The sequence below is a fragment of the Ascochyta rabiei genome, chromosome 22 (assembly GCF_004011695.2).
Source record: "Ascochyta rabiei chromosome 22, complete sequence".
NCBI lineage: Eukaryota > Fungi > Ascomycota > Dothideomycetes > Pleosporales > Didymellaceae > Ascochyta > Ascochyta rabiei.
Window position 1 is genome coordinate 539,139 of NC_082426.1, and position 17,423 is coordinate 556,561.

Sequence of the window (17,423 nt, forward strand, 5' to 3'; positions counted from 1 at the left end):
TGACCGCCGCGCAAACAAGCAACACGCAAACCGGGCCGCGCAAAACATCGCCGTCGTCGAATGAGGGCACGCCTGTAGCATCCCCTCGGTCATCCCCGCACCCATCCACCTCGCCGCCGCCGCGCTTCCTGCCACCCCACATGAAGGAGGCAGTCAAAGAAGCGTCGCAGGAGAACAGCACCCCGACCGTGCGGGGCGAAGTAGCCACCGGGGCGAGCTCGCCGAGTGAGGCGTACGCGAACCTCAGCCTCGAGAGCACCGACAGCTCCATGGCTGACTCGTCGGAGCGCACGCGCATCGCCTCGTCTGACCCAGGCACTCCAGGCACTCCAGGCACCACAGGCACCACAGGCACTCCAGGCACCACAGGCACCACAGGCACTCCAGGCCAGCGCACCGCCCACCGCGCCTCCTCGCCCGCCAAACGCCTGCACTCAGACATGGACGCCGCCGGCCACATGGACGTCGACGCACCCTCAACGAGCCAGTCGAGCCCACGACCCACCAAGCCACTCCCCGCAGCCGCTCTCCAGCGCAGCGCCCGGGCTACGTCCGTAGAGATGGCAGACGCGCCCAACAACAGCGGCACCTCCGAGGCTGATGCGTCCAACACGGGCTCGTCAGCCACTAGCGTCGACGCTGCACCGCCGCGAACCGCCGTGCCCAGCCTCGACGAGCAGGTTGCCACAGTCATGGCCATGATGGCGTCTGACCTCGAGGAGCGCCAGGAAGGTTACATCATCTCTGAGGCCTGGCTGGAGCGAGTGTCTGCCCGCACCTCCGACGGCCGAACCAGGCCACAAGAGTACAGCAAGGAGGCGACGCAGGGCCCAATCGGACCCATCGACAACTCGGCTCTTGTCGATACCGAAGCTCTGAAAACTCGTCTGGTAGACCTGAGTGGCAACGACTTTGTACCGTTGCGCAAGGGATTGATGCTCCATCAAAACCTCGAGGTATTGCCTGCGAGAGCCTGGGACCTGGTGGTAGGCTGGTACGGGCTGAAGGACGGTAGTCCTGTCATTCGCCGTCATGTCCAGAACACCGTGCCCGACAAGAGCAGCACAAATCTGCAGTGGGAGCTCAACCCTCCTGTCCTGACAATTCGCAAAGTTCGACGGCTTGCAGCAACGCCAACTGAGGAGGCGAAGCCCGCACAGCGGATTGCCGCCAGCAGGAGCGACCATTTTCAAAATTTCCTTCATGTCGCAAAAAAGGCTGCCGGTATCGACTCGAACAGCAAGGTCCGCGTGTGGAGACTGCTCACGACCGCACCCTCAGACGAATCACGGCCGATGACGCAGCCACAGCCATCGGGCATATTGACGCCAGACGCCTCACCACGAGGCGGATCGCCGGTTGCTGGCGAAGCCGCAGCGCACCTGTCATTGATCATGGACACTGCACGCTTTGCCGGTCTAACAAACGGCACTGAACGCGAGCAAGTCACTGGCAAGGACGAGAAAGCAAACGAAGAGTTCAACCCCCTACTGACTCTGGACGCTGCTGGTCTTACACAGGACCAGGTCATTGTACTCGAAGAAGCCGACGAGAAAGGCGAATACATATCAGACACTGTTCCCATCACCACCAAATTCAAAACTGCAGCACAGCTCAGAGAAGGTTTGAAGAGTGCCAACACGAGTGGTAGAAGCACTCCTACTGGTGGTCCACTTACGCGAGGCAGAACGCGCAACGGCAAAGTCCGTGGCCACGTTGGCCTGACAAACCTGGGCAATACTTGCTACATGAACTCCGCTTTGCAATGTTTGCGAAGCGTGGAAGAGCTCAGCCTCTATTTCCTCAACAACAAGTGGAAAGAGGAAGTGAACAAGGTCAACCCTATTGGCTACAAAGGTGCCATTGCGAGCGTGTATGCTCAGCTCTTAGATGGCATTTATAGCGTCAATGCCTCATCCTCGTTTTCGCCCAAAAACTTCAAGCAGACTCTCGGCAGAGCCGAGGGCCGATTCAGTGGCTATGGTCAGCAAGATTCGCAGGAGTTCCTTAGCTGGCTTATCGATGCTCTTCACGAAGATCTCAACCGCATTATCAACAAACCCTACAAAGAGAACCCGGATTCAGACGACAACACATTCCGCGATCCCGAGGCCATGAAGCAGCTTGGTGAGATCTATCGATCGAATCATCGCGCACGGAATGACTCTGTGTCGACTGATCTATTCAACGGCTTCTACAAGAACACGATGGTGTGTCCAGAGTGTGACAAAGTCAGCATTACGTTCGATCCTTACAGCCAGTTGACTTTACAACTACCTATCGAGCAAGCCTGGGCACACACAATCACATACGTACCCCTGTATGGGGAAATTCAACAGCTCGATGTTGATATCGACAAGAACGCTACAATAAAGATGCTGAAGGAGTACGTCGGCAAGCGTTTCGGTGGCGTGAAGACCAACCGATTAATGGCCTCAGAAGTCTACAGCCACAAGTTTTACCGCCATCTGGAAGACGATGCCACAATATCGGAATGCAACATCGCTACCCGCGATGATATTTACTTCTACGAGCTGGAACATGCTCCCAGCAACTGGCCTGCGCCTAAGAAGAAGGCCAAGTACAAAAGTTTCATGTCTCACTCTTCTGAAGAAGACATTCCCACTTCAGCATCACCACTCCATGACCGGATCATGATCCCGGTATTTCACCGGGGGCCCAGTATGTCCTCGTACCGGGGGCAAGCATACGCTATGGCATTGTGGCCATTCCATATCGTGGTGACTAGAGAAGAAGCAAAAGACTACGATGCGATCTTGCGCAAAGTGCTTGCAAAGGTCGCGCAGTCTACAACTCGACCCATCCTTACGGAACTCAACGGTAACTCCTCAGACCAATCCCGTCCGGGATCAGACGTGGTTTTGACGACTGAAGAGGATACCTTGCCTGATAGTGACGCACACATCAAGGACAGCTCTATTGAGGGTGAAGATATGGTCGAGGTCACCATGATGGACAACGAGTCAGTCGTTGCCGAGGAAGCGGGCCATGTCGAATTCTCGGACGTTCTCAAAGCTGATAGCTTCATCAGCCCTGAATTCAGGCAGCTATTCGAGATGAAACATTCCCGCAAAGGAGCTGAATTTGTTCCGACTGGCTGGAACACGATTGATCATCAGAAGCCCTTGGAACCTATCTCCAAGCGGATTCCTGTACCCTTGGAGCGAGCAGACTCTGAACAATCCTCCCGTGCAGGCAGCGAATCATCGAGCGAGGATGAACGTTCACCCCAGTCCACTGTTGGTGCCGATGCTAATGCCGATTCTGAGGCTGCTATCGAGCAGGCCAATATTAGCAGCGACGAAGAAATGCAGTCAAACGAGCCTTCTGAGCCCCTGAGGGGCGGGCGACAGAAAAAGAAGAGCAAGAAGGCAAGGAAGCATGAGCGAAAGCTGGAGCGGAAGCACAAGAACAACAAAAACTGGAAGCTAAAGAAAGCCAGAGTTCCTGACCAGCCCATCTACCCTGACAACCCTGATGATGAAAATGATGGTCTGATCCGCTTAGGAGAAGCTCTTGTACTTGAGTGGAACCCTGAAGCTTACGATGCACTCTTCGGTGGCACATCGGCAGATGATTCGCGCGGTATGGATGTTATGAAGACCGTCCAAACATTCGACGACCCTGAGATACAGGAGAAGAAGGCTAAGCGAAGCGCTCGCAAGAAAAGCGGTATCACATTAGACGAATGTCTCATGGAAACCACAAAGACTGAGACCCTTTCTGAGGACAATCCCTGGTACTGCAGCAACTGCAAGGAGATGCGTCGCGCAACCAAGACGCTTGATATATGGACGGTGCCTGATATTCTTATCATCCACCTGAAACGGTTTAGTGGGTTCCGGTCCTTCAGGGACAAGATCGACGACAAGGTCGACTTTCCTGTCGAAGGTCTAAATCTGACCGGCAAGGTCGGCTTTCCCGAAGACAAGAGTCTTGTGTACGATCTGTTCGCGGTGGATAACCATTATGGTGGTCTGGGAGGCGGCCACTACACAGCCACTGCTCAGAACTTCTTCGATAAGCAGTGGTACGACTACAACGGTAAGCATTGAGCTTTGCATATGAATGTGTTCCAGAAGAGTATTGACATCATATAGATTCTTCGGTATCGAGATCCTCAGGAGAGGGTGCTGTCACCAAGGCTGCCTATCTGCTCTTCTATCGTCGCCGAACCGATCACCCTTTAGGTCCACCATCACTGCAAAAGATCGTCCAGAAGGAGGTCGATGCCGGCTCTGAGGATGACTCTGAAACCGAGAACCGATCGCGCTCACCGGCGGGAAATGGCTCGCGCCTCGGCGGCTCGTCCCGCAATGGATCGTCGAGAGCTGGCGCAGCAGGAGCGGGAGTCGGAGCCCTGCACGAGGGTGGCTCAGCCCTTTTGGCAGCCGTAACCCCTCGAGGGAGCGGAGCAGGAGTCGAGACTCTCGAGGACAATAGCCCACCTTCGTATGATGATGAGACATTCTACGAAGAAAACAACTTCAACGGTCTTGATACTGATGCGGGCAGTATGATGTATGGGCCGCTCGCTCCCTCATACCTCAATGATGAGCCCGCGTGGAGCTTTGATCATATTGGCAGTCCAAACCACGCAAACGACTCGGATGATGTTGCTTCTGACGCGCCGAACCCGGGTTCCAACAACGGTGAGTTCCTGGAGCAGCGTATGTTGGAGGATTTTGGCGACGATGAGATGGGCACGCAATACGGCGCCTCGACGCCTATGCATACCATCCAGCCCTTGCCTAGAGGTGATGACGAAGAGGTCAAGGATATCTATGTTGAGGCCGATTAGAGATCGCTCTTCTGAGTTCCTGGATGGCATTTGTAGTTGGGTAGTATGCTGGAGTCCTTGCTGGCTACGCGTCGATGCTTCTCAAGTATAGAGGGAAAGCTCTGAGAAATAACGGGTACTAATTCTTCCTGCATTCTCATGCTATATATTAGACTAGACGATTGAATGATAGGCATGAACGGACTGGGCTGTATAAGATGAGACTGGGTATTTGGAAGTGGCGCCTTGATAAATGAGTTGGCGTTTACAGGTCTGTAATCAAAAGTTTAGCTCTCGAGCCGGGCCTGGAACAACTGTTATAGTGTGGTCGTGAACAATTGGGAGTTTCCACGTAACGTAGTTGATCGCCCGCAGCATCTACTGCTCGATACAGATGCTGCTTTTGTTCATGGTGACTACTGTCGTGGGCACGCTCACCAATGCAGAAAACCTCTCAACTTGACCCAATCCTCTGAAGAAGCCACTGCCCTATCACATGGGCCCACTTTCCACCACAAACAGATGTCATTGCACTACAAGTTTTTGTCGTTGTCGACAACAAAAACGTTGTCTTGAGGTTTCCCGTCATCGCCTCTCAGCATCAGGATGGCATTGCCCGGGTTTGCTATGGTTGAGAGTGAAGGTTCACTCACACGTATACTAATCAACGTGCCAGAGGCCCCTTCACCTTTAACTTGGCGACAATCCCAGGAACCTTTGCTTCCCAGAACTTGTTACCCATCCTCTTCCTCCTCCTTCTTCTTCTTCTTCCCGATAGCCTCGCCATTTGTGATGCTCCACACGTTACACTTCTTTATCGGTCTGGGCATCCTCGGCTCTCTGGTCCATGGCGAGAGGACTTGCCGCGTACGGTCGGATACTATCATGGTCCCCGATGCAGTCTCGGCGCAAGCACCGTACGGAAGCACTGGTCCATTCAAGCTTGGGATTAGACAGCCATGGCCCCTAGTCAACCGTAGGCAATCGACAGCTTCGGGCAGTCAAGTACTGCTACACCGACGCAGTGACACGGAATCGATTGCACTGCGGTGTAGTCATGCCTTCTTTCACTCGCTAGGCCAACAACCTTGGCTATCCAGCCAGTGCACAGAATGGACACAATCTTGCCTGGGAAGAAGCCAGTGACGGCAACCAAGACCTTGGAAAGCGCAAGATGGAGTACTGCTACAAGAACTACAAGGATGTTGAAGATATCGGCACATGGAACTCTCTCGTGGATCCTGGCACGCTTGTCATTGCTCTCGACTTCGACCCCAGTGCAATCGGTGGAGAAGCTACGATTGGCTACAATATATTCAACAGCGACCCCGACCGACATCACCGGATACTAGGTGCCCAGCCGGAAGTTGAGCTGGTCGCACATGAGGTGAGTCAACGGCGCATCTCCAAGCAGAATCCAGCTAACGACAAGCAGATCGGACATGGTTCGTACGGAGAACTGTGTATCGACGTAGGCTGACCGAGTTATAGTTCTTGGCATGTCTCACGAGGCGCTCAGGGATGACAGTAAGCCGCAGCCCGATCCATTCTCAAGGACGCTGCTGACGCCGAACCAGGGGATGAGTGCGTGCTCTACCAATGCAGGAACGTAGTCGGTTTCGATGCCGCTCTGGCAAAAGCCATCTCGGGAGGCCTGACCGCAGCCGACGCGCGAACCAAGCTGTGTGAGGACGGGCGCTATGCACTCGAGAACGGCTTCGATGGATGGCAATACACCAAGAATCTCAGGGGGCGAGACCTCAGCGACTCGGCCGATTTCGACCTCATATTCATTATGCTTTACGATTCCGAGTCCTTTGCCAACGAGTGGTGCCTCATCGACCAGACGGCTTGCCCGCTTCTTCAACTGGTCAAAGTCAATGGGATGTCGGTTGGGCTGGAGAAGATATCGAGGAAGTCGGAGCCCTCGGCTGGCGATATTGCGTGGCTGAAGAAGTGGTATCCCTGGAAACCCTAAAGCACTCCATTCGAGTTGGACAGACTGAGTTTTTGGGCGTATGAGAGTAACGAGCCTTGCTTAACGAGCTATACATGATGTGACGCTCTATCGTCAGCATTTGTACTAAGCTACTCAACCATGAATACATGAATTGATCTGCTGTACACAATCATCCCCCTAGCCTTTTAAATGGTAGTCCAGCTCCCTCACAGAACGCGGACAGTTGCTGTAAATGTGTAAGTGGGGAGCAGACATCCCCTTGCCGCATGGTTACTTTGTTCGTGGCTGATGTTCACTATCCATTCATACCTAGGTGGCGCGTTTCAACGTCTTCGGCACACGAAAGAGGTATTGTGCGATTGGAGGATCGCTGTGTTGACGTGTATGCACCCCTTTGATCATGCCTTTGATAGTACTAGTCTTGGCGAGACACACAAACTATCCATACATTTGGTATCACACAGCCGCAGCTGGTTCTTCTGTTTTTACGGCACCGCTCGGCGCTGAAGCAACAGATATCTGCGTTTGAGGCGTTGCAGGCGGGTTCTGCTTCTCACCCGCCCACTTGTCGTCCATTGGCTTTTCGCCCGCCGGCCGTGGTGCCTTCTTAACCATCTCCAAAAACCTTCTCGGCACCCCAGCCGCTGGCGGCATACCCAGGAATCCCTTCCCACCCATGCTTTCCAACGGCTTCGCTCGTCCACCCACGTAACATCCCAGATCGCCTGACCACACGAATCCGCCACCGACCACGCCTCTCAGCACGCCGAACGCCCTTGCATCCCGATATGCAATACCAGTCTCCGGATCTCTGTATCGCGCTACTGCATTTGTGACGGCGCAGAGTTGCTTGGTAGGGCGGATAGAGGCGTCGTGCAACTCGCGCGCTTTCTGTGTCTTGGCCGCGCTGCCAGCAAGCATATTGCTAACAAACAACGCAGCCTCCTGCTGGCTCCAACCAAACAAAGTGGAGCAGAGTTGTGTGAGGGCGGAGCGATCCTTGTCTTTGAGAAGGGAAGCGGCAGTGCGAGCTCGTGACGATGTGGGTGGGGCATCGAGGTTCGGGAACGAGGAGAGGATGAGCAGGTTCCGCATGGCACGTCTGATTACTTTGCGTCGCGGTGGGTGAGGCGGGAGCGGTGGGCGTTGGGACTGTGAGAGCAGGGCTTGAGGGCCGATACCGCCGTTACTTGGAGTGAGAAGTGGGTCGCCGAGGGGTGGGTACGGCTGGGGAAAGGAGGATGATGTGTACTGCTGCAAGGATTGGGTCTGGGAGAAAGGGTTTGGAGGGAGGTCTGAGGAAGGCGTTTGATTCTGCGGGTCTTGGGTCGATGCATATTGATCTATGCCAAAGAGGAAGGAGTCTTGGTTTTGTGGAGGGGCGAACATGACGTTGCTTTTGCTGTTGTAGGACGACATGCCGTGAGATGAACCCATAAACACATCGCCTCCCATGAAGACATCTCCGTTGGCCGCTTGCGATCCAGCCGCCCAGGGCAGTTGTGTGTCCTGTTGCAGTGACTGAGAGGCGGGTATTGAGAACATATCTGGGGAGCTCAACGGGGGTTGGTGCTGAGGTAGTGTATCGTCGTGCGGGGTTTGCGGATCGGCTGTGGTGGTGGTGGTGGTGGCGGCGGGCGTCTGTTCTGTAGCTTCAGGTGGGAGGTTCGGCGTTTCCACTGTTGTAGGTTCCTTGTTGAGCTTTTCCTCCAGGTGCTCAAGGGTAGGTGCATCCTTGCCCGTATATTTGAGCTTGTCATCCACGTATATGGCGGGTCCACTGTAGTATCGAATGAAGGGCCCCTCGATTTGACGATTCTTGAGTGCATCGATTTTGGCCTGTCTTTCGGCAGCTCGAGCTTCCTCTGCCTCTTCCCATCTGTGCAGGGTCTTTTTGTTGATTCTCTCTTGCCGCGCGGCTTCAGCGAGGCGCTCTGCCTGGGTCAAGGGCTTAGGCTCCTCCTTCTTCTTCCGAGCCTCGGCAGCCTTCATCATGGCCAGTGTGTCGTCTCGCCGCCTGTCCTTTTCCTGCAGCTTTGCCAGGGTACTCTCTTTGTTCGCCACCGTTTGCCGCCGCGACGACGTTCGTATGGGCCCGTCTTCTTCCGTGGGTATCCAGGATGCTCTCTCCGACTTCTTCTTCGGTCGAAGCGGGGCGGACACGGTGGAGTCGGTGCGCGGGAGGTCGATTTTGACTTTCTTGCGTGCTGCGGTAGCGAGCCGCGCAGCGAATGGGTTTGTGGCTATTTTGCGCTTCTTGGTGCGCTCTTGCCGCTCGGCTTTGCGCAGCTCCTTCTCGCCCTCTTCATCGTCGTCGCCGGCATGGTTTTCTTCTTCCGAGGATGAAGAATCCATGTTGTAGTCCTCTTGCTCGTTCACGTCTCCCCCTTTGAAATCCTCCTCGTTTGCAACTTCCTCCCACTCCTCTCCCCACTCCTCTTCTTCAGCCTGCTTTGCGAGCAGCGTCGCCATGCGGTTTCCGGCATTGGATCGCCTGGCTCGCGACGTGACCATGAGGTCGACGGGCGCCTCGGATTCGCTCTCGTCTGCATCCTCGTCGGAAGCGCTGGCGTGGGCGTGGTGGGCGAGGGGAGGAGCATGCTCGACAGCCACGGGCTCTGGCGTGTCGGTGGACATTGTGGACATTGTGGATTGGCAGACGGTGGATGCCGTGCCAGGGGCGCAGCAGGGTGCGGGGCAGGAGCAGGCGCAGGTGCAGGCGCAGGTGCAGGCGCAGGTGCAGGCGCAGGGAGGGGTGCGCTCTGCGGCGAAGCGATTGTGTCGATGGCGCGTTCACGGCAGAACAGACAGCGGTCAAGGGTCGAGCGACGTCTTCGAGAAGGCTTCCATGAGTGCACGGGCTATGGCAGGCGATGGTGCGGTGCGCGCAGAGGCCAGGACGTGTGTGGCTTGGCGTTGTCACTGTTTATGCTTTGTGTGTTTCGCGTGCTTCACGTGCCTCAGGTGCTGTTGCGGTGGCGAGCACAGACCGGTGCATAGACGGTGAAGGTGAAGGTGCAGTCACGACGCGCGGTGCACGCGCCTGCCCAATGTCCACTGGCGCGCTCAGCGTTCGGCGTTCGGCATTCGGCGTTCAGCGTTCAGGCAAGCCCCTCGCCAAGCCACGGAGACGGCCACGTGACGGCTTTCCGCTCTGGCAGAGACGGGCCCCTCGCTCCCACGCTGAAACATAGCGCCAGGCTTGCCAGGCGTGCCCGTCTCCGATTGACAACGGTCGATGCCGCCTAGGCTCCTTTGGTCTGCCTGTGTGTAAAGCGGTTCAACACTCCCTGATCCCTCGCAGACGCGACCACGGCATGAATCTGCGCCTGCTTCTAGAAGACAATGTTTCAATCGCCGTGCTGGGTCTCCCATGAGTGTGTGTGTGTGTGCGTGTGTGTGTGCGTGTGTGTGTGTATATGTGTAAGTGTATGTGTGTGTGTGTGTACATGTATGTGTGTGTGTATAGGTAAGTGTATGTGTGACCACGACCTGCACGTTGTGTTGCCTTTTCTGATGCTAGAGAACGGCTTCTCGTGCTGGCACACCACCTGTCTGCAAGCCGACCATCTCCCTCTACACGCACCTCGGTAGCAGAAGGCCAGTGAGGACGCATGGCAGGGCAGCGCTGTGAGCGTCCACGTCAGATGGGAGGTGCGACGCGCCTCTGAACGTTTCAGTCGGCGCACTACTGGCCGCTCCCCCGGGCCAACCAGGGAGAGGCTCGCAGGAGAAGCCCCCAACCCAAGCTCGCAAGCTCGCGAGCTGAGGAGCAAGAACGGGTGGATGCAGTGGGTGACGGCCTTGTGCGAGGCTGCGTCCACGCGCTCAACCACAGACCAGCCATCTTGCTCAGCCGTGCAGGAGAGGAGAGGAGAGGAGAGGAGAGGAGAGCAGAGGAGAGCAGAGGAGAGGGTCAGCACGCCCAGTGGTTCCTGACGCCTGTGTACGTGGGCTGCGTTGGTGGTGAACGTGCGCTGCCTGCACGGCGCACGCTAGCATCGGGAGACGACACGACCCTCCTCGTTCGCTAGGCGAGACGGACTTTCATCCCCTCACGCACCATCTTGCCCTGCGCTTCCTCTCCATCGCCGCCGTCGCTGGATCGCCATCCCCAATGAGCGCTTGTGCCTAATCAGTCCTCTCTGCGTAATCCCCGTCTTTCCTGTCTTCTTCTCCAGCAACCTCGGCGTGGCTGTTTATTGCATCGGAGCCCGCCTGCCTACCAGCTCCAACGCGCTTCACTGCGCCCAGCGGGCCCTCCAAGTCACTCCTTTCGGCCTCCGTCGCCTCCATCGACCCGCGTCCGCCCTTGTCCAGCCTTGACCAGCCCTGTCCAGCCCTGTCCAGCCTTGTCCAGCCTTGTCCAGAGCGCTGCGAGCCTCCTCGACACCCTCCGCAACCCCGCACACACGAGAGAGCACCAGCCGAACACGCTCGGACCGCTGCACTCGCGGCTGCACTCGCTGCTGCACTGCTCAAGGCACCGCTTGAGCTGCACCCCACCACCCCTCGACCGACGCGGTCTAGAGCGCGTCCCTGCGTGAATATCCCCCTTGCACAGCCTTGCGCTGAGCGACCACACCTTCTTTGGCCGGCACCAACCACCCACCACCCGCGCGCCCATCCTTCCTGCACCCACCGGCTTCGTCCTGTGGAAAAGACCGCATCGATAGCCCATAATGGCTCCCGCTTCGCGCCCCGAGCATCCTATCAATCTGGCCTATCTGCCCCAGCTGAGCTCAAACCCCCCGCAGTCCGCCTCGTCCAGCGGCGCTGCATCGCCCGTCGAGCCTCCATCGGCCGGCCGTTTCCCTACAAACACGTCCAACCCATTGGGGGCTGCCGCTGCTGGCGCAAGGCTTGGCTCCGCATCCCCGTCGCATGACTATGGCGGTCGGCTATTTTCAAAACGGTTTGTCGCACTCGTGAAACAACGTGTCATGCTGGCTAACGTGGAACGCCAGTGCACGCGAGATTCAAGCGCAGGAAGGATTGACTCCACAAATGTGGGGTCCCCCTACCAGCGGCAACTCTACGCCCTTGCGTGAGACCATCCCGGAGTCTCCCAGCGGCGACAGCTTCCCTGACTTCAACCAAGCCATGCCAGAGAACACGTCAGCCTCCCAGACATCTACCCGTCGTGCCCGCGCTGGCACTCTGCCTTCACGCTTCTCTCCCTCGGCAGCGCCTGGTGGCTTAACGTCCATGTCCTCTTCCTCCCTCCTGCCCAAGACCTCCCGTCCCACCCCCTCTACCAGCCCCTTCAAGCCCACCCCAGGCACACCCACAGAGGCCACGGGAGGCTTCGCTGCACCCGGCTCCACCAACGCCGCCGCCAAGTCGGTCCTGCTCTCTCGCCTTCGTGCCGGCTCGATGCCTCAACGCCCTGGCTACCTGCCTCCCTCCGTCTCGCCGTTTGGCAACTCCATTTTCTCCACTGGCTGGACAAGCAACCGCGAGCGCAGCAGCACACTCCACAGCATTGCTTCTCAGCCATCCAACGGACCTGGCTCGCCTCAATCTCACTTTTCTCGAGACTCGCTCGCGGATACCGATGTCAAGACCCTGGACTACCTTGGCCTGGTAGATACGCCTCAGCCCGTGCGTGCTCAGCTGGCGCCTTCTGACATCGAGCTCCTTCTGGAGAGCCAAAGGAACGCCAACAGCCAGACTACAAACAGTGCCAACCGCTTCCGTTCTTACTCGGTCAACGCAAAGGAAAAGTACGCTGAAGACGAAGATGAGCTCGACCAGTTCGGCGGCTACAGTGGTGCCATGACCCCAGCTGAGGCCAACGCCCTCCTGATCCATGAGGCTGTCCGCCAACACAACCTTGAAGTTCAGGCTTTTGCCAACTACGCCTCCAGTGCCCGTCCCCGCGCCAGGACGGCTGGTGTGTTGGACGCACCCCAACAACGACTGATGCGGAGCTACATGCCCACTCGTCTGGGCGCTTCCGACTTGACCGAGGATGCTGAATACAACCTCACCGAAGCCGTCAGGAACCTTCAATTACGCAGTGCGCACGAGTCGAGCGGAAACCTTGGCGACGACGGTACGCTCGAAGGTCCGACTCGATCGCTGTGGCTGGGTAACATCCCTTCGTCCACCACAGTCTCGTCCCTCAACGTCATCTTCAGCACCTTCGGTTCTATAGAATCAACCCGCGTCCTGACACACAAGAACTGCGGCTTCGTCAACTTCGAGACCCTCGAGAGCGCTGTGCAAGCCAAGTCCCAACTGAACGGCAAAGAGATCTTCCCTGGAGCCGGACCCGTGCGCATTGGCTACGCTAAGATCCCAAGCGCAGCCGCTACGCCTGGCCACAACGGCCTTTTCCCTTCACCAAGCCCAGACCCACACACCAAGCCCCAGGCGGATGCTACGACTGGCGTCAACAATACCACAAAGACAAGCACGGCAACCTTGTCGACCGCCAATGCACCTTTGACCACGCCCGAGCTGACTGACATCCGTGGCGACATTGTCCAGATTGTGAAAGATCTAGGTGCTTCGGACGAAGACCAAGGCAGAATTGTTGCCCAGGTCGAGGCTGCGATTCAGTACAACAGCTACGTCGACGAGATCCCTCCTGTCGAAGAGCCCAGCCACACCCGTGTCCACGATGCGCCAAGGCTGCGTGAGATTCGCAAGCGTATCGACAATGGCTCTTGCTCTACGGAGGAGATCGAGTCGATCGCCATGAACATGCTTTCTGAAATCGCCGAGCTCTCGTCCGATTACCTTGGTAATACGGTTGTCCAGAAGTTGTTCGAGCACTGCTCCGAGCACGTCAAGGAAGCCATGCTTCGCGAGATCGCGCCTCACCTGGCCAAGATTGGCATTCACAAGAATGGAACGTGGGCTGCCCAGAAGATCATCGACGTTTCCAAATCACTTACCATGCAGAAGATGGTTGTGGAAGCTCTTCGGCCCTATGCCATGGCCCTCTTCCTGGACCAGTTCGGCAACTATGTCATGCAGGGCTGCCTCAAGTACCAGCATCTCAACAACTTCATCTTCGAAGTGATGCTTGGCCGTCTGTGGGATCTTGCCCAGGGGCGCTTCGGAGCTCGTGCTATGCGTGCTTGCTTGGAGAGCCACTTCGCAAGCAAAGACCAGCAGCGTACAGTTGCTGCTGCGATCGCCCTCCACAGTGTCCAGCTTGCTACCAACGCCAACGGTGCGCTGTTGCTGACTTGGTTCCTCGATACTTGCACCTTTCCCAGAAGACGTACTGTCCTTGCTCCTCGTCTGGTTCCGCACATCGTCCACCTGTGCACGCACAAGGTTGCCTACCTTACCGTGTTGAAGATTATCAACCAGCGTAACGAACCGGAGGCTCGTGATATCATCCTGCAAGCACTGTTCTTCTCGCCCAACGACAAGGTATTGGAAGAGATACTCTCCGATCAAAACTGCGGTGCTACTCTCATCTTCAAGGTGCTCACCACTCCCTTCTTCGATGAGAAGATTCGTGCAGAGGTTGTGCAGAACGTTCGCAACGTCCTTGTGCGCATCAAGGCTCAGCCCCAGCAGGGCTACAAGCGTCTTATGGACGAAGTAGGTCTGTCCACGCGCGGCGGACCTGGTCACCGTGACTCGTCTGCCACTCGATCGGCATCTAGGGACAGCTCGCAGATCGAGCCCAGGGCGTTTTACGGAGCTCCTGCTCCTGGATTCGATCCCGTTGGCCTGCAGCGAACCTCCAGCATGGACTCGAACGGCTTCGAGCAGTATGCCATGGGACCTGGTGGGCCAATGTACATGCCCAACATGCAAACCATGAATGGCCAGCAGCAGCTTCAGTACCAGCAGCTCCTCGCTCGCCAGGGCCAGTTCTACCCTCAGATGAATGGTTTCCAGCCTGGAATGGACGCCTACCGCAATGCGTCCCCGGTTGCAGCTCCTGGCTTCACTGGCTCTCCCATGATGCAGCCCGTCAACCTCGCAGGTCAGGGCATGCCGCCTGGGATGGGTGCGCAGATGTACCCCTATGGAGTGTACATGCCTCAGCAGCAGCAGCAGCAGCAGCAGCAGCAACACCAACAGCAGCAGCAACAGCAAGCTGCTGGGGGTAGTCAGCGACGTGGTCGGGTAAGCAGAAACGCGTCCCCAGCGCCCGGCGCTAGACGCTAACATCTGCTACAGAGATAGGTCCGTCCCCTAGATGATTCTCTCTTAGCTACTCGCAGCCTCTCGTGCAATGGTTTCGACACAGCATCGCACCCTTCTTGTCTATTGTTTCGTCCATCTCTTCTTGAGCGAGCAAATAAAGCGGCATTACATCATCATCTCATCTCCTTTGTATATCGATCGCTCTACGTGTTGGGGAGAAGGGAGCTGGCCTGCCTTGTGTCTCATTACCTCACGATGTGCATGCTCTCTTCTCTTGGACGATATCGGCGCTCAATCACATTCGTTACCGTCGCTCGCTACATGTGCATGCGCATGGCTTGGGGTTCAGTAGGCGTTCTTATCATCCCACTTCTTGTACCTTAGTTTTCGAGTCGGTGTCTTGGTACAACGACTTGCTTATTACATTTCTACCACGCCAGGGGAACGACGCAATGTATTGTTATGGGTGGGACGATACACGTGCGGCCACTTTTCTTCCAGGCGGTGCTAGTTTTGGCAAACATCTGACGCAAAGGTGGTCGAATGGCGCAAAAAGTCGAGCACATTATAGTTCAGGATATGGCTGGCAATCTTGGGAACCGGTGTTTCTTCTCTTTGTGTTGATTTGCCTGGAGAGCTGGCGGTATAGGATGAGAGCGTAGATAGAATTGAGATGCACCCTTGTTGGTGCCTTTTCCATTGACAATCCCTACACTCCGAGGTGTCGTGCGCAGAGCAGGCCTGGACGAGGACTCTGCTCGGCCTTTGCGGATGAGGCTACAAGCATCCGGAAGCATTCGGCCGAGCTGTTCACCCTTGAGAGCAACAAGTCTGGGTCAAGAGGCTCAGCAGTCGTCAGCTCCACAGCGATTCAAGCGTGCCGCCGGAAAATGGCTGCTTATCAGTACCAATCAAGCCATCGTGAGCATGCTAGCGTGGAACCCCAGCCTGATGACATCACACCTGCAACGGAAGTCACGGAGGCCAGGAACTCGCAGCCGCAGCACAAGCCATTGTGGGCCGGAACACATACTTTAGGCACGTGTGCGGTACCCTCTTCCTGCAAATCGAGCACCCGTGATACCCCAATTCCTTGCTCCCTTCTTGTTTCTGCGACACCGCGGACGCGCCGCAAGCAGCACGCGACATCAACCCACGACCAGGCCGATCACAGCACGACACCGAGCACCTGACGCTCTTTGCACGACACAATGGCAGACAAGCTTGGCGCATTGAAGCCTCAGAGGAAGATTGAGCTGTACTCGGGCAACTACTTCGCAGCATGTACGCTCGGAGGCATCATTGCCTGCGGGCCGACGCACACCATGGTCACTCCCCTTGACTTGGTGAGTACTCTTAGCACTCCGTGCAAACTCATATCCGGCACCTCTGTAGAGCACCAGTTTCTCATCATTCCTTAGGTAAAATGCCGTCGTCAAGTCGACGCCAACCTCTACAAATCCAACTCTCAGGCCTGGAAGATGATTTACGCCAAAGAAGGTCTGCGCGGCGTTTTCTTCGGCTGGGCACCTACTTTCGTCGGATACTCGTGTCAAGGCGCTGGCAAATACGGTTTCTACGAGGTCTTCAAATACCTTTATGGAGAAAAACTTGCGCCCGGTGCACCCAAGCAAGTCGTTTTCCTCGCTGCCTCCGCTTCCGCAGAGTTTCTCGCCGACATTGCGCTGTGCCCCCTTGAGGCGATCAAGGTCCGCATGCAGACCACGATGCCGCCTTACGCGAACACGTTGAGAGAGGGGTGGAGCAAGGTGATCAGAGAAGAGGGTGTCGGCGGACTCTACAAGGGTCTGTACCCGCTCTGGGCACGTCAAATCCCATACACCATGGTCAAGTTTGCTACATTCGAGGAGACCGTTTCTCGCATCTATCAGTTCATTGGCAAGCCAAAGGAATCGCTTAGTGGACTCCAGCAGACCGGAGTTTCATTCCTGGGTGGCTACATCGCTGGTATTGGCTGTGCGGTTGTGTCGCATCCTGCCGGTACGTTTTCATCGTTCTACAAAAAAAAAAAGGTTTTCAAAATGAGTTTTGCTAACGACAAGCAGATGTCATGGTCTCGAAACTCAACAGCGACCGCAAGGCTGGAGAGGGTGCCGGACAAGCTATCTCCAGGATCTACGGTAACATCGGCTTCCGCGGCCTCTGGAACGGACTGTCTACACGCATCTTCATGATTGGTACTTTGACGGCGTTCCAGTGGTTGATCTACGATTCTTTCAAGGTCGGCCTTGGACTGCCAACTACTGGTGGTCACTAGAGGGGTTCTTTGACTACGATTGGCTTCCTGCAGCCGGTCTTCTATGGCGTTACGGAGTCTACCTGTTAAAGCGAAAGCAATCGACGAATGTATTAATTATGAGGCTTCAAAGGCTTTGTTTCGGTACCATCGATCAAGATACTTTGTGCACAATGCGGCGCTACTAGCAGCTTTGGCAAATTCTTCGTGCCGGATAGAATTCAATCTCGTTGCTTGTACGCATCACGGCTTCCCGTATTCATTGATATTCGGAGTGCCGCATC

At 56.3% G+C, this 17,423-nt stretch overlaps 4 protein-coding genes across 4 annotated transcripts, besides 12 other annotated features; 3 read left to right on the plus strand and 1 right to left on the minus strand.

Annotated features, from left to right (window-relative positions):
• Positions 1-140: 140 nt before the first annotated feature.
• EKO05_0011387 (Ubiquitinyl hydrolase 1) lies at positions 141-4,822 on the plus strand (the record flags this gene model as incomplete). The annotated part of the gene is made up of 2 exons (XM_038944379.2): positions 141-4,065; positions 4,122-4,822. 2 exons carry the CDS (start codon positions 141-143, stop codon positions 4,820-4,822), a joined length of 4,626 nt encoding a protein of 1,541 aa, XP_038792576.2.
• Positions 310-389: a tandem repeat.
• Positions 3,260-3,294: a tandem repeat.
• Positions 4,823-5,542: 720 nt separating the features above from the next.
• Positions 5,543-5,572: a tandem repeat.
• A 1,645-nt stretch (positions 5,573-7,217) lies between these two features.
• Positions 7,218-9,398, minus strand: EKO05_0011388 (uncharacterized protein; the record flags this gene model as incomplete). The annotated part of the gene is made up of 1 exon (XM_038947548.2): positions 7,218-9,398. The coding sequence occupies one exon, from the start codon at positions 9,396-9,398 to the stop codon at positions 7,218-7,220; it is 2,181 nt and encodes a 726-aa protein (XP_038792578.2).
• Positions 8,374-8,398: a tandem repeat.
• A 60-nt stretch (positions 9,399-9,458) lies between the features above and the next one.
• Positions 9,459-9,511: a tandem repeat.
• Positions 9,512-9,830: 319 nt separating this feature from the next.
• Positions 9,831-9,864: a tandem repeat.
• A 274-nt stretch (positions 9,865-10,138) lies between these two features.
• Positions 10,139-10,208: a tandem repeat.
• A 3-nt stretch (positions 10,209-10,211) lies between these two features.
• Positions 10,212-10,244: a tandem repeat.
• Positions 10,245-10,623: 379 nt separating this feature from the next.
• Positions 10,624-10,676: a tandem repeat.
• Positions 10,677-11,071: 395 nt separating this feature from the next.
• Positions 11,072-11,131: a tandem repeat.
• Positions 11,132-11,359: 228 nt separating this feature from the next.
• Positions 11,360-11,404: a tandem repeat.
• A 39-nt stretch (positions 11,405-11,443) lies between these two features.
• Positions 11,444-14,903, plus strand: EKO05_0011389 (uncharacterized protein; the record flags this gene model as incomplete). The annotated part of the gene is made up of 2 exons (XM_038944390.2): positions 11,444-11,676; positions 11,729-14,903. 2 exons carry the CDS (start codon positions 11,444-11,446, stop codon positions 14,901-14,903), a joined length of 3,408 nt encoding a protein of 1,135 aa, XP_038792579.2.
• Positions 14,778-14,830: a tandem repeat.
• A 1,190-nt stretch (positions 14,904-16,093) lies between the features above and the next one.
• Positions 16,094-17,160, plus strand: EKO05_0011390 (Cu/Pi carrier; the record flags this gene model as incomplete). The annotated part of the gene is made up of 3 exons (XM_038944388.1): positions 16,094-16,228; positions 16,304-16,883; positions 16,949-17,160. 3 exons carry the CDS (start codon positions 16,094-16,096, stop codon positions 17,158-17,160), a joined length of 927 nt encoding a protein of 308 aa, XP_038792580.1.
• Positions 17,161-17,423: the final 263 nt, after the last annotated feature.